Raw genomic sequence first — 22921 nt, 5'->3', positions numbered from 1 at the left:
ATTAATTTATTTATTTATTGGCTGCATTGTGTCTTCATTGCTGTGCACGGACCTTCTCTAGTTGAGGCAAGCAGGGGCTACTCTTTGTTGCGGTGGCTTCTCTTGTTACGCGCTTCTAGGTGAGCACGGGCTTCTAGGTGAGCGTGGGCTTCAGGAGTTGTGGCACGTGGACTGAGTAGTTGTGGCTCATGGGTTCTAGAGCACAGCCTCAGTAGTTGTGGCACATGGGCTGAGTTGCTCCACGACATGTGGGATCTTCCCGGACCAGGGCTCGAATTCTTAACCACTGCGCCACCAGAGAAGTCCCCAGGATTTTTTATACATAAAAGCCAAACAGATAATTTTATTTCCTTTCCAGTCTGGCTGCCCATTTTTCTTTTGTTTGCCTGATTGTTGTGACTAGGACTTCCTTCTCTTATTAGGATACCAGTCATTGGATTTAGGGCCCGTTCTCACCCATAGGACCTCATCTAAACTTAACTAATCACATCAGCAAAGAACCTATTTCCAAATAAGGTCAAATTTCCAGGTACCAGGGATTAGGACGTCAGTGTATCTCTACAGGAACACAGTTCAACCCATTGCAAAGAGAATCCAGATAACTAAAAAAAAAAAAAAAAAAAAAAAATAGTAGCAAGCTGTCTGACTCTTAAGGGGCTTAATGTCTTCATTTCATAGTCTACATATAGGTAAGATTGGCCCATATTGTAGTTCGCTTATTTTAACTGTTGTGTCATATTCCACTAGGTTAGTGTGCCACGGGTGACCCATGTGCTCTCCTCTGGGTGGCCTTTTGGGTGGTATCCAGGTGTCTGCTAATTTACAGTGCTGTGTGGGTGTTCTCATAAGTGCCTCTTAGTGCCGATGCAAGAGTTCCTCTGGGATGTTTACCCAGAAATGGAATCACTGGGACACAGAATACGTGAATGTTCAGGTTTAGGAGATGATAACAAGGTACTTTATGAAGTGGTTACATTCATTACACTCCTGCCAGCAATAGGTACAATCCACATCCTCTCCGACACTTGGTTCTGTTAGACTTAAAAATGTTTTGCAGTTGCGTGTGAAATTGCCAGCTGAGATGTTGATTTGCATTTTCTTGATCACTAATGATGCTGAACATCTTTGTCAACACTGAGGTCTAAAATATATTCACTTTTATTTCCTGCTAGGAGATCTGAAGCTTTGGTTTTGACATTTAAGTCCATAATCTATCACCTTTCCATATTTAATTTCCAAAGGATATTTACCTCTAATTCCTACTAAACATTTTAAAGTGGTTTTTGTTTGTTTGTTTTGGGCATGTAAGTCCTTAATCTGGCGTTGATTTTTGTGTAAGGAAGGATGAGTCATATAATCTTAGGAGCTTTTGTAGAATAACAAGTGTATTTTGGGGACACTGGGGCAGGATGTTCGACTGGAACTCTTGAGTATACCGAAAATTGTTCACTGGATGTTGAGTTCAAATTCTGCTTCTCCCATGGACTGCCTTTATGATCTTATACTTCATCTGGGTGATCCTCGGTTTCCTCATCTGTAAAATGAGAATTATAGCAGATACTGCTCTTGGTTGCCATGAGGATTACATAAGACAAATTATGCAAGAAGCTTCCCACATTGCCAGGTACACAGCAAGAGAACACTAACTAGCATTATTGAGTACTTACCACGTGCCAGGTGATGCCAAGAACTATGCATGTGTTATTTACTCACTTAACCCCTGACAACTCCATGAAGTCAATGGTATTTTCCACACTCTACAGATGAGGAAACTGAGTCTCAAATAGGATGACTGAGTTCCCCAAGAGCACAATGCTAGCATATGTCAGAGGAACTGAACCCTGGCAGCCTGGCTACAGAGCCCTCATCCATCACCACCACACATCAAAGCCATTCCCTCCCTCCCTCCCCCTCCAGAATCTAGTCTCTGGGCCCTGCTTCTCCAGGAGGAAGGGTGTAGAGATTGAAATGGATGAGTGATAGGCAATGGGTTGACCCCTGATTCCCCTGTGGCCCCCTGGGAATCGAGGGGGGAGGCCAGGGCTCCTGGTGGGGAAGTCCATCCATCTTCCCCTCCCCTGAGGCAGCTGGCCACCACAGTGGAGATGAATCACAGGCCACCGTGTTCTCCCCAATGTCATCTATTATTCACAGCCATCCCAGGCCTGAGGTTGCTTTGGGGTCAGGCAGGAATTATTCCCAAGGCCCAGCTCTTAGGGGCTTTTATCCACAGCTGAGCCTGACCACAAGCAACCTTATTCTCTAGATCTGAGGGCTGAGGACTTTTCACCGAGAGGGGACGGATACTCCAACATGAGCTACAGGCCTGCAACCCACTAGCAGAGCACTTGGGGCTGTGTTTGAGCCCAGTGCTGCCACTTTCCAGTTACCTTCTTGGGACCTCAATTTCCTTATCTGTAAAATGGGAATAACCAGCCCCACTTTGGTAAAAGATTTAGAAATGACCTACAACTAGAGGCGTGAGTAGCCCATAGCTGGGCTTGGTCTTCAGAGTTGCTGTTGTGACATTTGCTCTTTCAGTGATTGTCTCCCAGGCCCTGCTGGGGTTGTGGAGAAGGTGTGACCCTTTAAAGTTCACCAAGTAATTTTTTTTTTAATTTTAATGAAGTATAGTGGATTTACAATGTTGTGTTAATTTCCACGGTATACAGCAAAGTGATTCAATTATAGATATTCTTTTCCATACTCTTTTCCATTATGGTTTCTCACAGGATATTGAATATAGTTCCCTGTGCTATACAGTAGGACCTGTTGTTTATCCATCCTGTATATAATAGTTTGCATCTGCTAATCCCCAACTCCCAATCCTTCCCTCCCCCACCCCCTCCCCCTTGGCAACCACAAGTCTGTTCTCTGTGTCTGTGAGTCTGTTTCCGTTCTGTAGATAGGTTCACTTGTGTTGTTGTTTATCTTTAATACATTTATTTATTTATTGGCTGCATTGGGTCTTCATTGCTGCATGCAGGCTTTCTCTAATCCCAGTGAGCAGGGGCTACTCTTCGTTGTGGTGCATGGGCTCTAGAGCACAGGCTCAGTAGTTGTGGTGCACGGGCTTAGGTGCTCCGCGGCATGTGGAATCTTCTCGGACCAGGGATGGAACCCGAGTCCCCTGCATTGACAGGTGGCTTCTTAACCACTGCACCACCAGGGAAGTCCCTGTGTTGTATTTTAGATTCCATATATGTGATGTCATATGGTATTTGTCTTTCTCTTTCTGATTTACTTCACTTAGTATGATAATCTCTAGGTCCATCCATGTTGTTGCAAATGGGATTATTTCATTCTTTTTTATGGCTGAGTGGTATTCCATTGTGTGTGTATATCTTCTTTATCCATTCATCCGTTGATGGACATTTAGGTTGTTTCCATGTCTTGGTTATTGTGAATAGTGCTGCTATGAGCATAGGGGTGCATGTATCTTTGTGAATTGTAGTTTGGTCTGGATATATTCACAGGAATGGGATTGCTGGATCATATGGCAACTCTATTTTTAGTTTCTCACCAACTAATTGTTATTTGCAGCCCGGGTTGTAACCATTGTCTTCATCTTGGAATTCTTAAGACTGACCCCTCAACAGATAAAATGCAATGAAGAAACAAAAAAATTAGGGAGGAGGTACCTGTAATTCTGTAGTTCTCAAAGCATGGTCCTCAGCATCACCGGGGAGCTTGTTAGAAGTGCACATCCTTGAGCCCCACCCAAGCCTGCTGCATCAGGAAGTTTGTTTTAGAGAGGGGAGCCTAGTGAGTTGTGTTTTAACAGTTCCTCCAGGAGAGCCTGGTGCACACAGAAGTGTGAGACCGACTGCTCCCTGTCCTTTGCTCACTTTGATGACACAAGTTGCCATGTTGTGAGCTGCCACAGTGGAAGGGACCACGTGGCAAGGACCTGAATGCTGCCAGCATGTCCTGAGGGAGCTTGGAGGCTGATCCTTGGCCAGTCACACCTGCAGATGAGACCACAGCCCCACCAACACTTAGACTGCAGTGCGAAACTCTTAAGTTTTCTCACTGGAGGAAGTCATGCCCAGATCCCTGCCCAACGAAAACTATGGGATAATAAATACATATGTTGTTTTAGGCTGCTAAGTTTTGTGATAATTCATCATTCAGCAAATAGAGAACTAATACGGTGGAGATTGGCAGGAGGGAGAGAGATGGGGGCGATAGAAGGGTATACTGGAGTAACCTAAAGTCTACAGTAATGTATATGGATAGTGGATTCATTTTGCTGTACACCTGAAATGAGCACAACATTGTAAATCAACTATACTCCACTAAAAAGTTAAAAATTAAAAGATTAAAAAAGGAGGACAACAGCAACAAAATAAAGTCTGCGCTAAAAGGGGTTTAAGAAACATATAAACTGATTTCAGTGTGCCGACCTTGTTTGGATCCTGATTGAACATATTGACTGTTTTGTTTTAAGCTGATATTTGGGAGTGTGAACAACCAGGGGATCCTGGATGATATTAAGCTGTATTGGTCACTTTTATTTGCTGTGGTAGTGGTACTATGCTTATGTTTGGAACAAGAGGCTTTGTGTTTTAGAGAAATCTCTTGACCTCGTTATGGAGGACGTGACGCTCTGTTGGGGAATTGCTTTAAAATAAGCAGGGCAGGGAGGGAGTACATGTGACAGAAAATGATGAGTTGATGGTTGCTGAAGGGAGGGGGCAGTGTGTGGAGGCTCCCTCTACTATTCTCTGTGTTTTTGTGTATGTTTGAAATTTTCCATGGTAAAAAGTTTAAAAAGTGGGAAATCCCTGGTGGTCCAGTAGTTAGGACACCACGCTTCCACTGCAGGGGGTGCGGGTTTGATCCCAGATCGGGGAACTAAGATCTCGCATACTGCACGGCACAAGCAAAAACAAGTTTAAAAAATGGAGTAAGCCCAATGTGTCCATTGTGCAGATGGATAAAGCAAACCCTAGCAGCAGGCAGGAGGATTGGGGGGACCATGGAGACACCTTAGGTCGTTGACACTGGGGTCCTCTCCCTGGGCCTGGCCCTGTGTTTTGTTCATCCTGGGGAGGGGGCTTGTGCAGGAGACTCTGGGGCCTGCTTCCCTGCCTGAGCCTAGGGTGTGGAGAGGACTCTCCCCCATCATCCGAGACTCCGCTCTCCAGCAGTTCACGGCTGACACGCTCATCCATCTGAGGGCACTTGGTGGCTCACTTTTATGTGCATGCTTGAGAGAGGCATCTTTTAAGTGTATGAGGGTGGCTGTTTTTTTTAATTTTTTAAAATATTTATTTATTTTAGGCTGCGTCAGGTCTTAGTTGCGGGATCTTCATTGCGGTGCGTGGGCTTCTCTCTAGTTGTGGTGCACGGGTTTTCTCTCTCTAGTTGTGTGCATGGTCTCTGTAGTTGTGGCACACGGGCTCTCTAGTTGAGGTATGCAGGCTCAGTAGTTGTGGTGCTCAGGCTTAGTTGCCCCACGGCATGTGGGATCTTAGTTCCCCAACCAGGAATTGAACCCGCATCCCCTGCATTGCAGGGCGGATTCTTTTACCACTGGACCACCAGGGGAGTCCCTGAGAGTTACTGTTATTTTGTCTTAACATATTAAGTCATCCCAGAGGGAGTGTTTGATTGTATTTTATTTTAGATCTCTCTCTCTTTTTTTTAAAAAGATACTTGCTCATGGTAAACTCAAAGGGAATACAGTGCAAAGCCAGTCACCCTCCTCCTGTCTTCGAGTCACTTTCCAAAGGCAACTATTTAATTCATCTTTTCAACAGATTTTTATTGAGCACCTACTATGGGCCAGGCACTATGCCAGGCTATGATGTCAGAAAGAAGTATGAGCCACCAATGAGAGCTGCACATGACATTTAAAGTTTCCAAGAGCCACATTTAAAAAAGTAGAAAGAAACAGGTGGGGACTTCCCAGGTGGTCCAGTGGGTAAGACTCCACACTCACCATGCAAGGGGCCCGGGTTCAATTCCTGGTTGGAGAACTAGATCCTGCAAGCATGCCACAACTAAGAGTTCACATGCTGCAACAAAGATCCTGTGTGCCACAACTAAGAGTCAGCATGCTGCAATGAAGAAGCCTGCATGCCGCACCTAAGAGTCTGCATGCTTCAACAAAGATTCTGTGTGCCACAATTAAGATCTGGTGCAGCCAAAATAAATAAATAAATAAATGGATATTTTTTTAAAAAACAGGTGAAATTAATTTTGAAAATACATCTCTTTAGCCCAGTATATCCAAACTCAGTATATGGAATCAATGCAAAATTATTAATGAAATTTTAATGATCTTTTCGTATTGTATTCATTAGCTCAGGCTGCAATAACAAAATACAACAGATAGGGTGGCTTAAATAACAGAAATTTATTTTCTCACAGTTCTGGAGGCTGGACGTCCAAGATCAAGGGGCTGGCAGGGCTGGTTTCTTCTGAGGCCTTTCTCCTTCGCCTGCCTTCTCGTTGTGACCTCACATGGCCCCTTCTCTGTGTGTGTCCCTGGTTTCTCTCAGTGTCGGAATCTCCTCTCCTTATAAGGACACCAATCAGATTGGATTAGGGCCCACCCTCACAGCCTCATTTTGCTTCAGTCACCTCTTTAAATGCCCTTTCTCCAAACACAGTCATATTTGAGGAAATGGGGGTTAGGACTTCAACATATACATCTGGAAGAGGGGACACAATTCTGCCCATGACACGCACTAGGTCTTCAAAACCCAAACCCAGCCCAGTTTCCAGGGCTCAGTCACCACATGTGGCTGGTGGTTGCCCTGTTGGACAGCAAAGTTCTGGGTGTGGGAGTCACAGCAGTGAACACAACAGACGGGCATCCCTGCCCTCAAGGGGCTTCCATCCAACTGGAGGAGATGGACAATAAACACAGAAGTAAAATACATCAGATACCATACACATGCTAGGGAGGAAAACAGAGAAGGAGAGGAGGTAGGGGTCCAGGTATGCATTCTCCATCTTCTCTGTATGTCCTTCCAGAGTTATCCTATTTCAACACAGGAGATGGATGGATGGATGGATTAATGGATGGATGAAGATATATCCCCATTTAAAAAGCACAGAAGGTAATATTCCATCCCTGCTGTTCTGTTCTTTGCTTTTCTCCCTCGAAAATATATCTTGAAAATCACTTCTGATCATCACACATAGACATGCCTTATTCTTTTTGATTTTCTGATTTTAAAGGATAATTTGAAACATGAAGAAGACACAGTTCTACTAGAACTGTGAGCTAGAATGATAGAAGCTGGTGCTTGTTGAGCGCTGAGTGTCCTGAGTACCAGTCATCTCATCTGACCTCTCCACAACCCCAGAAGGTGGGTGCTGTCTCCAGAAAAGAATTTCAGTTCATGAGCAGCTTTTATAAACAGGTGGATGAGAACACGTACTGACTTCCGAGAAATGTCAAGTCCCAGCTTGCGGTGCTGAGAGATGATAGGGTCTGAGAGATCTTCCTGTTGAGTTAACAGAATAATGAATGTAGGCATATAATTTATTCAAAATACTTAATATATTATATCTATAACAAAATCTATACAATAATATTTAGAGGAAAAGAAATAATTGAGAGAAAATACTAGGAAAGCTGCAAAACCAGGAAGAGCTGAGAGGTTGCTCACACAGGAATTGAGCCTGGGGCCCGCAGGCTCAGGGCGGGCCCTGGGGCTGTGCTTGTGGTTGAGGGTGTGGATGGGGCCCTGGGGTCCAGGGGTCCAAGCAGGACTCTGCCCCCTTGGATCTCACTCTGGCCAGGGAGAAGCTTCCAGAAGGGAAAGTGGTATCAGGAATTAAAATGGAACCTGCCTGCCAGCCTCCACATGTGAGGTGAGAGGTTGGCAAAGGCCACATCCCCAAACCACAGCCCACCCCCTGAGCCTAGAACGCTCTGCACCGGGCCAGGTGTTCCCTCCTGTGATGGGATCCCACACCAGCATCTCTGCCAGGGCATCTCAGGGCCACTGCACAGGCCGGGATTCCAGGCAGCGTGCCTGCCCTGGCAGGGAACGCCTGTAACTCTGGAACAGGCTGATGGGGCGGGCGACCATGGGACCTACCTCAGGGCAGAGCCAGCAAGCCCCTCAGACAAGGAGCTGATGCCGTTGTGATAGGCCTGAGCCTGATAGGCCCTGTGCTGGAGCCAGACTGCCCCACCTGGAATGGGCTCTGCAAGGAACACGTTCTGAGCTCTGAGTTACACAGGCTGTGGATTCAAGCCTGGCTCTGACTCATCTCAGCTCCAAGACCCCAGTCTCCTAGCCTTGGTTTCTCCATCTGTAGCATGGATGTGGTACACAGGCAGCTGAGCGCTTGGTGAGAACTGGCTGAGAGTGAGGGATGTGCAAGAAAACGAGAAGCATTTTTGAGCAGAGCTGGTGCCTCCTGGGGCTCCCCGGTTCCCGATACACAGAGGAAAATCCTCCCACTGCCCTGGGCCCCTGCCAAGCCCTGTCCCTGCTGCTCTGGCCCTGGAGGCAAGGGTTTGGAGCTGGTGAGCATGTCTCTGGCAGGTCCTGGCAGGGAGACTGCAGGGGAGTGAGCACCTCCATCCGCCCTTGTATCCTCCACCCCTTCCTCCCTCCCTGCACTGCAGCCTTGCTCAGCCACCGTGGTTCCCTGACACCTCCTATCTTTCCTGTCTCAGGGCCTTTGCACAGGCTGTTCCCATGACTGGGGTTCCCTTCCCCCTCTTTTCAGACGACCAATCACTGTTCAAGTCCTAAGAAGCCCTCCCCGAGGTCCTGCTGTGTGGCCACTGCCCAGCCCGGGTCTCACCGTAGTGTGTGGTCCCCAGCAGACTGAGCCCACTGAGGGCCGAGATCAGATCTGTGCAGCTTGGTAGCCCAGAGACAGTGGATTCTCAGCAAATGCTTATAGAGAGCCAATGCATGAAGGAATGTGCATGTCTCCGCCGCATCCAGGCTTTGATGTGCCAGGGGCGGTGCATTTCAGTCTACAGGGAGGCAGACGTTAAACAGATAATTGTACAGTCACCCTGAACAATCCCCAAAGGCAAACCCGGTGCCATGAGAGTGTGTAGAGGGAGGCAACCTTGACGGGGATCTGAGGTTTCCTGGCAGACATGATGTTTGAGGCCTGATCTGAAAGCTGAGTGAAAACAACTAACTAAGCAGATAGAGACAGAAAGATCTTTCCAGGCAGAGGGAACCACATGTGCAAAGGCACGGTGGTCGAGAAACACCCAGCGGCGAGTACGTGTGAGACACCATGGGCCACGGAGATCGGAGTAAAAAGGTCGGGTCACGGGGAAGGTGGTAACCTTTATCCGCTGAGCACTGTGAGGACATTAAAGGGTTTCATCCTCCCTGGGAAGATGAGTGGGACCCAAATTAAATTTTAAAGAGCTGGCTGTGTCTGCCTCGTGGAGAACAAATCAGAGGGGCCAGAAGAGCAGGGAGGAGGCCCCTGCAGCCCTTGAGGGACTTGGACTGAGGCAGGGATGGACAGGTGTGGAGGATTTTTAGCAAAGAGGCAGCTGACAGGCTCAGCCATGGGGGTCTGCAGAGAGAGCAAAGGGGAATTCAGGGTGAGGCCTGGGGTCCTGCCCTAAGAAGGGCCAGGCCAGCTGGGAGCAGCCTGTTCTCAGGAAGAGGGTCTGAAGAGCCTCCGGAGCCCTGGCCATCCACTGGCCACCAACCAGCCAAGAGTCCCCTGGCCAGAGCCGTGGGCCTGGAGACATGAGGGGTGCTGACCCTGCCCCCACGGACGACACATTCCAGGAGACAAGTCTTCTACCTCCTTTGAGCCCCACCTCGCCCTGGAGTTGCTGAATGACCATCTCTGGGTGGGAGCCTTGCCTGTCCTCCTGGCTGAGAGCCAGAGGCTCATCCCCTCCCTTGGGGATCAAGGGCTCCCAGAGGCCTCCCAAGAAGCCCCCACCCAGGCTCAGCCCAGCCCAACCCCCGGGAAGGTCCATTAGACCGCTCAGAATGCACGTGCCAAGTCCTGGGCATGAACAAGGAGACAAGATCCCTGCCTGCAGGGGGCTGACAGTCTAGAGGAGGAGGCGGGAACATGAAAACACTGATAAATACATCATGAAATATGACTTCAGAGATGGATAAATGCTCTAACAAGTGATATGATAGAGACTGCCAGGGAGGGTGGGCTGAGGACTGCGTGAGAGAGGGGGTCCGGGTGGGGCCTCCTCTGAGGATGCAAAGAAGCGGTCATGGAAGAGCATTGCAGGTGGGGAGAACAGTCAAGGCAAAGGCTTGAGGTGGGCCCAGGGGGACTCGGAGGGGAAGACATGGTGGGAGAAGGGGCCCGTGGGATGGCCCGGGGCTGGACGGCCCTGGTAAGCACGACACTGGGGATGCTTGGCGGGTTTCAGGCAGGGTGATGGGCTCCATTCCCCCGACCTACCAGAATCTCCCTTCTCGCTCAGCCTGGAAACCCCCTCACCCGTAGTTCCCTATTTTAGCCCTTTCTAGCCCCTCTGCTTCTTTCACCCCCATTAGAGGTACTCCCTGGGCTGGAATTTCCCCAAGATCTGCTGCCGGGGGGCGGGGAGCTAACACTTATCATTGTCAAAGCTGCCATGCAGGGACCGCCTCCCGTGTGCCGCGCCTCATGCTGGGCGCCCTCTGACCTGGCCCCCCGGCCCCTCACACAGACCCTTCTGATTTTTTTTAAAATTTTATTTATTTATTATTTTTTGGGGGGTACACCACGTTCAATCATCTGTTTTTATACACATATCCCCGTATTCCCTCCCCCCCTCAACTTCCCCCCCACCGTCCCTCGAGTCCCCCCCACCCTCCCTGTCCCAGTCCTCTAAGGCATCTTCCATCCTCGAGTTGAACTCCCTTTGTTATACAACAACTTCCCACTGACTATCTGTTTTACAGTTGGTAGTATATACATGTCTGTGCTACTCTCTCGCTTTGTCTCAGCTTCCCCTTCACCCCCCGCCCCTTCCCAAACCTCAAGTTCTCCAGTCCATTCTCTGCATCTGTGTCCTTGTTCTTGTCACTGAGTTCATCAGTACCATTTTTAGATTCCGTATTTGTGAGTTAGCATACAATATTTGTCTTTCTCTTTCTGATTTACTTCACTCTGTATGACAGACTCTAGGTTTATCCACCTCATAACATATAGCTCCATCTCATCCCTTGTTATAGCTGAGTAATATTCCGTTGTATATATATGCCACATCTTCTTTATCCATTCATTTGTTGATGGGCATTTAGGTTGCTTGCATGTCCTGGCTATTGTACATAGTGCTGCAATAAACATTATGGTACAAGTTTCTTTTGGGATTATGGTTTTCTTTGGGTATATGCCCAGGAGTGGGATTACTGGATCATATGGTAGTTCTATTTGTAGTTTTTTAAGGAACCTCCAAATTGTCTTCCATAGTGGCTGTACCAGCTTACATTCCCACCAACAGTGCAGGAGAGTTCCCTTTTCTCCACACCCTCTCCAGCATTTGTGGTTTCCAGATTTTGTGATGATGGCCATTCTGACGGGTGTGAGGTGATACCTCATTGTGGCTTTGACTTGCATTTCCCTGATGATGAGTGATGTTGAGCATCTTTCCATGTGTGTGTTGGCCATCTGTATGTCTTCTTTGGAGAAATGTCTATTTAGGTCTTCTGCCCATTTGTGGATTGGGTTATTTGCTTTTCTGGTATTAAGCTGCATGAGCTGCTTGTATATTTTGGAGGTTAATCCTTTGTCCGTTGTTGACCTTCTGGTTTTACGGGCCCTGTTTTACAGACCAGGAGACCCGGATGCAGTGTGACTTGCTCCAGGCCATGTGGCCCCAAGGCAGGAGCCAAGATTTGAACCCAGCTCAGTCTCATCCCAAAGGTTTGTCAAATCCTATTCATGCCTTGTGAGAGTTTCATGATCATGGGAGATCCGGATTCTTCTGCCCCTTTCCTACCTGCCTCCCTTGATTCCCCCCCATTTTGGTAAATGTCGCCACCAGCTCCCCAGTTGCTGAGCCGGACGCCCCGGAGCCATTCTGATCCCTGGCTGCCCCCCTCTTCCAAGGGCCGTGCGTTAAATGCACCTCGACAGGGCTTGTTACAGCTTTAACACCCAGGGTGTCTGGCTAGTGGTTCTCTCTCCCTCCCTCCTGAGAGAAAAGGAGGAAGTTAAATTGTAGCAGGTTATCACTGATCTAGAGAAAGCCGCTCGGAGGTCTGTGGGCACCTTTCTCTAAAGGGACATTTGACATGATTGCAGTAAGTGCAGTGGGTCTGAAGCCCAGGCCAGCTGGCTGGTCCCTGGTGTCCGTAAAGAACACCGCAGGACCGGCCGGCTGCTCCCACCCCAGAGGAGCCATAGGGAGGTGGTGGCCCCCACAACCCACCCCTTCTGCCAGAACGGAACTTGTAGGGGGCTGAGAGTCAGTACCTTCCCCGCCCCACCTCCACCGCCCCGGCTTCCTTGAAGCGGTGTCCTCTTAGGGGGCAACTTCTAAAACCAATTGTGGTGATGGGTGCATAGCTCTCTGAAGACAAAAAAAGAAAAAAAAAAAACCCACTGAATTTTACTCTTTAAAGGGGGGAATTGCATGGTATGTGAATTATAGCTCAATATATCTACTTAAAAAAACAACAAACCCAGGTGTTCTGTATCTTCCCCAGGAGGCCCAGATCTGCTCAAACGAAATGTGAAAAAAAAAAAATCATGAGAATGCTCAAACATTACCTGATAGCAATAATCAGAGCTAACATTTCTTTAGTGCTGGTGACAGGCTGTGACTCTCACCACAATTCTATCAGACATTATTACACCCCCACCTTGACAGATGGGGAAACTGGGGCACGCAGTGGGACTGTGACTGGCCAAGGTCACACGCAAAGAAGTGTCAGAGCAAGGTTTGAACCCCACAGTCCAGGGCAAGAGTAAAGAGGATAAGAGTATAACCATCAACAAGTGTCCCCAGCCCAAGAGGGGTCCCCCCACGTTCTTACAGCATCAGTAAACCACAGGCTGCTCTAGTTCCAGACACCCTGTTTTTACTGGAATCACGTGAAGTATATCTTTTTCTAATGATTTTTAAAAACTTTTTTGTTGGAGTATAGTTGCTTTACAATGTTGCGTTAGTTTCTGCTGTACAGTAAATTGAATCAGTTATACGTATACATATATCCCCTCTTTTTTGGATTTCCTTCCCATTTAGGTCACCACAAACCACTGAGTAGAGTTCTCTGTGCTAAACAGTAGGTTCTCATTAGTTATCTATTTTATACACAGTGGTGTATATATCTAATGATTTTTTAATTGAAGTATATTTGGTTTACAATGGTGTGTTAGTTTCAGGTGTACAGCAAAGTGATTCAGTTATACATATGTATACATCTATTTTTTTCAGATTCTTTTGCCTTATAGGTTATTTCAAAATGCTGAGTACAGTTGCCTGTGCTATACAGTAGGTCCTTATTTATCTATTTTATATGTTGTAGTGTATATATGTTAATCCCAAGCTTTTAATTTATCTCTCCCCCTCACTGCTTTCTCCTTTGGTAACCATAAGTTTGTTTTCTATGTCTGTCGGTCTATTTCTGTTTTGTATATAAGTTCATATGTATCAAACTTTTTTAGATTCCACATAAGCAATATCATATATTTGTCTTTCTCTGACTTACTAACTTAGTATAATAATCTCTAGGTCCATCCATGTTGCTGCAAATGGCATATTCCATTCTTTTTTACAGTTGAGTAGTATTCCATTGTATATATACCACATCTTCTTTATTCATTCATCTGTCAGTGAACATTTAGGTTGTTTCCATGTCTTGGCTATTGTGACTAGTGCTGCAGTGAACATTAGGGGTGCATGTATCTTTTCGAATTATGGTTTTCTCTGTATATATGCTCAGGAGTGGGATTGCAGGATCATATGGTAGCTCTAGTTTTCATTTTTTAAGGAACCTCCATATCTTTTGAGAAAGGTACAACTTCCTCTAAATCATCTTGTTTCAGCTCTACCCCCACCCACTTCCCCGCCTACCCCCTGCTGGATTCTTCTATCATAAATCATATCATCTCATCATTTCATTCATAAGTTCTTCAGAGTGTATCTCTGTGAGATGAACTTTCTTAAATAACCACATTTTCATTTAATTACCACTTTTACACCTACAAGAAGTTCATGATTCTGTAATATCCTCTCACCGCCCCCCTTCCGCCGGTGTTTCCTAAACATATTTAATGGGTGCTTGGTTCAAATCAAGAGACAAAGTCTGTACATTGCATCCGGCTGGTATTTCTCCTAAATCCCTTGTAAGCTATAACGATTCTCTCTTTTTTATTTCCTTGCCTTTTAGTCGCTGCAGAAAGTGTGAAATCCTTGCTCTTAAGCATTGATTTGCTGCCTCTTAAACAGCCTCCAGCAGAAACTGAAAGGTTGGGGGGTGGGAGATGGAGGGGACAGAGGATGGTGGGGGCTCGGTCCAGCCTCCAGGCCTTGCGGAGAACCTGGTATTTCCACCATACTGGGTATCTGAAAAGAAGTAAAGTCAGGCCGAGGTAGAAGAGCGGAGCACATTGATGTTGGCAGCAGCTGAATATATTCATTTGTCCATGTGTCACAAATGCTGTCAATCCCACCTTCAGAGCACATCTGGAAACGGCCCTTTCTCTCTTGCCGTGGGTTGGAGGAGGTGAGGGAGGAAGCGGGTGGTGGCGGGGGAGGCTCCCACAGTCCAGGCGAGAGCTGATGGTGGCCTGGGCCAGGGTGGTGGCTTTAGGTGAAGAGGGAACAGATTCCAGGAGTGTTCTGGGGGTAGAGCTGGTTGGGTGCAGTGGCTGTATGGACACGGAGGGCAGGAGATGGCCGGGGTGCTTTTGACAGCAGGCTCCTTTCTCTCCAGGAAAAGCAGCCTTCTTGCCTCGAGCTCATGTACGCAGGCCCCTCCCCCCAGCTCCCAGCTGCAGCTGGGGAGATGACACACACCAAAATGAGGGTGACTCACTCCTCAGCATGGACCACCAGCACCCCACGCTCCACCTTCTGAAGAGAATGAGCCAACAGAGGAAAGAGAGGGGGTGGGACAAGGGCACGGATGCCAGAATCAGCTGCTTCCCAGCACCACGACCTTGGACGGCTCAGTACCATTCCGAGCCTCAGTTTCCTCATCTGAGCAATGGGAATGCCCATTCCCACCTGGCTGGACATTGTGAAGAAGCAAACGGTGAGCTGTTCTGAAGTGGTGGCCTTGAGAAAGAAAGCCCAGGTGGGCCCAAGAAAGTCAGGAGGATGCGAGGGGTGGCTGGTAGCGAGGCTGAACATGATAGAAGCGTGGTCTGCAGCTGACTGGGGTGTGGGGCCAAGCACATCCCAACTAGTCCTTGATCTCCACTGGGGTCAGCCTCTGAGCACCCTGGTTATAGGCACAGCTGACCCAACAAGGAGGGAAGTGATTGGGGCTTTTCTGTGGTTCGAAACCCTCCCCACACTGGCCTCTGCCAAGCCTTGGGCCATTTTCTTTATTTTCCTTTTCTACTTCGACACTGATCATCCTGTGTTAATGAAGAGGCAGCTGAGAAGATGGCTAAGAGCGTGGATTCAAATCCTCACTCAGCCACCTAACTGCTGCTGTGATCTTAGGCAATTTACTTCATCGCCTGGGGCTCAGTTTCCTCATATATAAAACGAGCATAATCATACAAATCTCATAAGGGGCTTATTGTGAGCAGTAAGTGAAGTTAAGCAATTTTCCTAAGGGTGAGTTAATACCTGCAGAGTGCTTAGAACCGTGCCCAGTAAATGGGAGCCTCTTCCCCCCTGCGTCCTGCATCCTTTAGACATGACCTCCATAGTCTTTAACAGTTTTCTTGATTTATGGATGACATATTCCAGATTCATCATATTCATTTTCTACCTGGAATCAGCTGTTTCTCAGAGGAGCCCTGTTCCTTTTGGTGATAAATGGGAGTTAGGAATCATAGTGTAGACCTTAGGGATGCTCGTTCCCGCTGAGCTAACACTGCACCTAGGCTTAAAGCTGGGGACAATGGTGATTATCATTCACATTTAAGATTACAATCTTTTCATTTAACTTCTGTGATTTTATATATCTTTTTTATTTTTACACAGAAAATCTTGGTTCCTAACAAGATTAACCCAATTTCTTATCTTCTTTATCCTATATTTTAAAGCTAGCAGTTTCAACCTAAGAATACCAATATAATCACTACCTATAAGGTGATTGAGTGGTGTTGAAGAGTTCATTGTGCTTCTGTTTCTTTGTGATTCTATGCTCCTTAGGATAAAGCCCATCAGGGATGTACAATCAAAATGCTGTTTTATTATTTTTTTAATTAATTAATTAATTAATTAATTTGCTGCATTGTCCTCATTGCTGCATGCAGGCTTTCTCTAGTTGTGGTGAACGAGGGCTACTCTTCGTTATGGTGCACAGGCTTCTCACTGCGGTGGCTTCTCTTGTTGTGGAGCATGGGCTCTAGAGCGCAGGCTCAGTAGTTGTGGTACATGGGCTTAGTTGCTCCAAGGCATGTAGGATCTTCCCAGAGCAGGGATCGAACCCGTGTCCCCTGCATTGGTACACAGATTCTTAACCATTGCACCACCAGGGAAGCCCCCAAAATGCTGTTTTAAAGTCACTTCCAGTAATCCTTCTGAGTGTGTTTGCAAAGTTGACATTTAGTCACGATTGTTCACTTCTGCTGGGTATTTTTATTTTTATTTATTTATTTATTTTTTTAATTTTTATTTTAAGGGATTGCTTTTCTTGTCTTTGCTTTACAATTTTGTAAGTTTGAGTTTACAAAATAAATATGCTGAAACCAGATACACTCAATGAAGTCTAGCCTCCATATTTGTCCTTTTTGCTAATTACCTCTCTCCCTATAGGTAACAGCTTTTATTAGCTTCTGCTTTTCCCTCCCTCCCTCCGTCCCTCCCTTCCTTCCTTCCTTCCTTTGCTGTGTTGTCTTCATTGCTGCATGAGGGCTTTCTCTAGTGTGGCGAGTGGGGGCTACTCTTTGTTGCAGCGTGCAGGCTTCTCATTGCAGTGGCTTCTCTTGTTGCAGAGCACGGGCTCTAGGCGCACGGGCTTCAGTAGTTGCAGCACACAGGCCCTAGGGTGCACGGGCTTCAGCAGTTGTGGCTCTCGGGCTCTAGTGGCTCACGGGCTTAGTTGCTCCACAGTACGTGGGACTTCCCAGACCAGGGATCAAATCCGTGTCCCCTGCATTGGCAGGCAGATACTTAACCAAAGCACTACCAGGGAAGTCCTCCATTGTTTCTTTTTGAAAATATAAGCAAATGTATACACACTCCACACATATTCAGAAGATAGAATACTTTGCACGCACAGTTCTGCTCCTTGGATTTTGTTTTTGCTTTTTCACTTAATCACATATCTTGAAGATCACTCCAGTGCAGGATTAGGAGAGCGTCTTTGTTCCTTTTCACAGCTGTGTAGCACTCTCTGATGTGGATGTCCATTTTATTCAACCAGTTTCCTCTTGGTGGATGTTTGTATTGTTTCCAGTCTTTGCTGATACTATTAGTGTTGCAACAACAACAAAACTTTGTGCATACCTGATTTTGTATTTTGGGCAGTGTATTTTGGGGGTAGATTCTTAGATACTCTCATGGGATTTTTTTAAAAAAACTGTCTCTTAAGACTTTAATTTTTTTAGAGCAGTTTTGGGTTCACAGCAAAACTGAGAAGACCTCGTGGGATTTTTTTGTCATAACTGTAATACCTATTACTCAGGAGTTCACGGTGCTATGGGTGTGTATAACAGCTGTGCACATGTGTGGGTGGAGGTGCCACTCGCTGAGACAGGAAGCACTGAGGAGCTCTTTTTAACCTTGTACTGTGTGGTTTAACAAGTAAGCTAGCCTTTGTGCATGGTAGAGGGAGCAGGATTCGGGGTGTGGGAACTGAGGCTGGGGTATGGAGGGGCATGCAGACAGCAGTGATGCTCCAATTTCAGCTGAATGGAGGCCCCAGGCTGGTCTTGGAGAAGGGGGCGGGGCGGGGGGGCGGTCTAGCACGCCTGGCACTTCCAACCCCAGCTGCTTCTGAAGGGACTGTCTGCATCTTCCAGGAAGGAAACAGGTGGGGGAGGGGACCATTGTCCACCACTGCTGACTGCAGTCCACTCTGAACCCCGGCTGGGATAAGTAACCATCCCCACCCCCACCCCCCCAGCAGGCCAGGGGAAAGCAGCCTGAATCTGGCCCAGACTTGGGAGACACACTGACCTGGGTTCAAATCCCAGCTCTGCCCTGTGACCTTGGACAAGTTGCTTAACCTCTCTGAGCCTGTCTCCTCCTCTGTCCAATAGGGATGAGGCAGGATCTGCCTCACAATGGTGAGGACACTGTGGGAGTGTGCAGGTGAAGTGCCTGGCTGGGGCCTGGCACGTAGTAGGTGCTCCCCACTGAGGAACAGCCTTCCCTTCTGCTCTGTGGCAGGGCTGGGGCGCAGCTGTTCAAAGTCCTGGTTCCTACCTTCTCTGAGCTGAAGCAGCTAGAGAAACCCACTAACTTGTAGACAGTAGAGGAACCCATGGGCACAGGAGTCAGATGGGTGACTTCTGGCCCTGCCACTTCCTCTCTAGCTGACTTTTTCACCTCTCTGATCCTCAGTTTCTCCATCTGTCAAGTGGGGATGATAAGACCACCTGCCTCACAGCAGTGTTGGGAGGAAGAATTGAGCTCAGACGTTTAAATTGCTCAGTCCAGTGCTGAGCATGTAGTAATGCTGACTAATGTCACAAGAACCATGATTGGTCTGGGCATCCCACAGGGGGCTGCTGTCTGTGGTCAGCTGGACAGGCCAGAGCCTGAGGGACACCAGGGCAGGGGGCAGGGGGTGTGTAGGCTTTGCAGCCCCTGATCAGGCAGGCACATGGGCACTGGTAAAGGATCATCTTTTTAAGGAGGGAAACTCAGGACTCTCATACAAATATAAAATCTTTGAACACATGTCAAAGATTTTATTTGACTCGAATTTATGAGGGAACTAGCAAGATGTTACAGCCAATTCAAAGGAAGATTAAAAAGCTGCACGTGCGCGCATGCGGACACACACACACACGCGCACACACACACACGCACATACACACACACACACACACACACACACACACACGCAGGCAATTGGGAGTGCTGAAATGAACTTACAAATAGGTGCAAAACTGGTCAGTGTGCACAGGGCAAAAATCAGTTGTGTCTCTACCGGATGCAAGTAATTTGCATTTCTATGGAGGAGAATAATTTGCATTACAATCGGTTTTCTACATCGTGTGAAATACCTTGAAGATGATGAAAGGCCAAGATAACCCAGAAGGGTGCATTAGGCAAGACACCCAGTCATCTTCTTGCCGATTTCAAAACCTGTCCTCATTTTACACACACACAGAGTCACAGTCACTAACAAAGGCAGTCATTCACACACACCCTCATCACACATCCAGTCCTCCCTCTGTGTGTGTGTCTGTGTGTCTCTCCGACTCTCCCTCTTTTGCAGGGATAGTGATTCAGGCTCCCACCGCCGTGCCTTTGCTTGAGCTGCTCCGCCTGCTGAGCACACATCCCCATCAGTCCTTGCCCACCCACATCTTGCCCGTCTCTCAAAGCTCCCAAAGAATGCCTCTCTGAGCAAGAATCCCTCTTTGTCCTCCACCCCAGCCCTTATTTCCCTCTGTCTTCCATGTGCTTCCACTCAGGCACCCATGTAGGGTAGGAGGAGCGTGGATTCCAGAATTGTTCAGTCTGGGTCTGCGTCCCAGCTGTGGCACTTCCCCACCATGTGACTCTGGGCAAGTCACAGCATCTCTCTGAACCTCAGTCTCCCCACCTATGAAGTGGGATGATAATAAAACCAACCTCATGGGTTTTTTTTTTTTTTTTTTGATGTGGACCATTTTTAACGTCTTCATTGAATTTGTTACAATACTGCTTCTGTTTTATGTTTTGGTTTTTTGGCTGTGAGGCATATGGGACCTTAACTCCCCGACCAGGTATCAAACCTGAACTCCCTGTATTGGAAGGTGAAGTCTTAACCACTGGACCGCCAAGGAAGTCCCCCATCATGGGTTGTTTTTGTTTTGTTTTGAAGATTTTGTCAGCAGAGGCAGGAAATGTGCTTAGCAGAGGGTTGGACACACAGTAAGTGCTCAACAGAGGTCAGCTGTCATTGCTGCTATGAAAATAAGGCTCCTAATTCCCTTTGACTAGGTGGCCTGCAGAAGGGCTCTGTCAGTAGGTCAGTGGGGAGGGGTGTCACCTAACAGCTGGAGTGGAGGGTCTCCCCAGACCTGGCCCCACTCAGCTGCTGTCGATTCCCAGAATTGGGATTAAGCAGAGAGGCTGCCGGGAAACCCAGACCCAGGGGGATGCTGGGGCTGATGGCTGCAGCTGGGCTGGAGTCCCCCAGGCCGCGGTGATGGATGGCGGGCTGGGTCGGCAGAGGAAGTGGCTGCTCTGGACAACAGCTGGCCAGACGCTGATGGATGTCACGGGGGAGCAGGGATGCAGGGAGGATTGCAGAGTCTGAGGGGCTGAGGGAGGCTAAAGCCCAGACGCTGGAGAAGTCTGCCTGGGGCTCAGCTGGAAGAGCAGCCTGGTGGCCGGTGTTAGGCACGCAGGGCCCAGTGGGGGGTGGGCATTGGAGACCTTGGACAGTGTGTCCTGGACACTCCCTCCTAGTATCCCATCAAGAGGGCAACACCTAAAGGGCCCATGAGCTTCAACATCAGGCTCTCAGGGTCCAGGACAGTAACACCAATAGCAATGTGATCCCAGTCAATGCTTATAACCACCTGGGCAATGGCTTACTATTTTCCCAAGTTTGCCTGTGGAGAAACTGATGCTTAGATTGGGTCAAAGGAGCCAGGATCTGTGTCAAAGCAAAGATCACGTCAATAAAGCAAAGGAGTCCTCTAAGTAGCACTCAGGAACCCTTCCTTGTGATCACCAGCTCTAACTTGCTTGTCCAAATTCTTTCATTCGTTCTTTCATTCTTTCATTTATTCATTCATCCATCCACCAAACCCCAACTGACTTCTTCCTCCATGCCAGGCCCTGGTTGGGTGTCAGGGATACCTGAGTGCTCAGACACAGCCTCTGACCTCACAGAGCTCAGCCCCCAAGGGCAGACAGACCAAAGGCACACAATCCCAACTCAAGACCTTGGGAGTATGGGGCAGTCAGGGATGGCTTCCTGGAGGAAGTGGATCCCGAGCAGACACTTGAAGGACAAGTCAAAGGAGGGACCCACTCTTCTCTGGGCAAGGCAGGGCAGGGAGTGGGAAGGAAAGAAGGCTTTTCAGCAGAGGGGACATTGGAGCTGTATCCTGAATGACAAGTAGTAGACAAATACAGGCAAGGTCTTCCAGCAGCAGGAACAGCATATGGAAAGGTCCGGATGCAGAGATCACCATAGGGTGAGTGGGTTTGTATGCAGGAGCCCAGGATGGAAAAAGAAATGGTAAATGATTGGGTCAGCGACAAGACAGGGCCCAGGTCTAACAAGCTTTTGGGTTTTTTTGTTTTTGTTTTGTTTGTTTGTTTTTGAGATACAATTGATATGTAACATTGTATTAGTTCCAGGCATACAGCATAATGATTTGATATATGTATATATTGTAAAATGACACCACAATAAGTTAACATTCATCGCCTCACATAGTTACATTTTTTTTCTTGTGATGAGAACTTTTAAGATCTCCTCTCTTAGCAACTTTCAACTGTACATTATTGTTAACTATAATCACCCTGGGGTACATTATATTGCTGGAACTTATTTATCTTACAACTGGAAGTTTGTACCTTTTGACCCCCTTCACCCATTTCGTGCCTCCCCAGCCCTACCCCTGGCATCTGGCAGTCACCAGTCTGTTTTCTATATTATTTGGCTTTTTTAGATTCCAGATATAAAGTGAGATCACACAGGATTTTTCTTTCTTTGTCTGACTTATTTCACTTAGCATAATGCCCTCAAGGTCCATCCATGTTGTAACAAATGGCAAATTTCATCTTTTTATGGCTGCATAGTATTGCATTATATATACCACATTTTCTTTATCCATTCCTCTGTTGATGGACACTTAGGTTGTTTCCATGTCTTGGCTATTGTAAGTAATGCTGCAATGAACATGCAGATATCTTTTTGAGATAGTGGTTTAATTTCCTTAGGATATATACCCAGGAGTGGAATTGCTTGGTCATATAGTATTTCTATTTTTAACTTTTTGAGGAACTTCCACACTGTTTTCCATAGTGGCTGCACCAAATTGCATTCCCACCAACCATGCACTAGAGTTCCCTTTCCTCCACATCCTCGCCAGCACTATGTCTTGTGTTTTTGATAACAGCCATTCTGACAGGTGTGAGGGAGGAGGTTTTGAATGCTGTGAAGGGTGTGACTTTATACTGAGGTCGAGAGAGGACCACTGAGTATTGCAAGCCGGGAGAGTTACTCACGAGATCTGAACCCTGGCTGCAGTTAGGAGGGTGGATTAAAGTGGAGACTGGAGGCCACTTGAAGGCCTAGGCAGTGATTCAGGAGAGTGGCTGAGGGCCCAGCCTGGGCAGGGATGGGTGGGTGGACACAACAGCATCCAGGATGCAGAGTGGACAAGGCTGGAGACAATTATTTCCTGTGCGAATGTTACCACAGAGCCGCAGAGATGTCCTCCTGACCTGTTTATTTGCATTTTATAAATGATAAAGCATTGGGTTAAGTTTTGAGGGGTGCAGTGGTGCACCTGAGTTTCCATTGGCAGGTGGTAGAGTAGGGATGAGAACCCAGGAATGCCCACCTACAAACGTAGTTTCAGTCTCCTTCTGGGTGCTTTCAGCCAAGTTGCCCTTCCACGAATGACCTGCAGGGGGAGGCAGAGAGCAGGAGGCCAGGAGGCACCCGGCCAGAAGGGGGCGCTGCTGTCACAG

General features: G+C 47.5%; 1 protein-coding gene across 3 annotated transcripts in view; it reads left to right on the top strand.

Annotated features, from left to right (window-relative positions):
- Positions 1-22921, top strand: part of LITAF (lipopolysaccharide induced TNF factor) — a 119557-nt gene that overhangs the window by 10034 nt on the left and 86602 nt on the right. Inside the window, exons 2-4 of one of the 3 annotated variants that reach the window (XM_057748745.1) lie at positions 6988-7073; positions 7195-7325; positions 11749-11841. In XM_057748745.1, coding sequence (XP_057604728.1) covers positions 11763-11841 — 79 coding nt within the window. In that variant the 5' untranslated portion in view covers positions 6988-7073; positions 7195-7325; positions 11749-11762. Of the gene's footprint in view, positions 1-6987; positions 7074-7194; positions 7326-11748; positions 11842-14858; positions 15180-22921 lie in introns of all 3 variants that reach the window. The other 2 variants (XM_057748746.1, XM_057748744.1) reach the window with 2 other exon arrangements.

The sequence above is a fragment of the Hippopotamus amphibius genome, chromosome 9, assembly GCF_030028045.1.
Source record: "Hippopotamus amphibius kiboko isolate mHipAmp2 chromosome 9, mHipAmp2.hap2, whole genome shotgun sequence".
Lineage (NCBI taxonomy): Eukaryota > Metazoa > Chordata > Mammalia > Artiodactyla > Hippopotamidae > Hippopotamus > Hippopotamus amphibius.
Note: the sequence above shows the minus strand (reverse complement) of the source record. Positions and strands in the feature narration are given on the sequence as shown.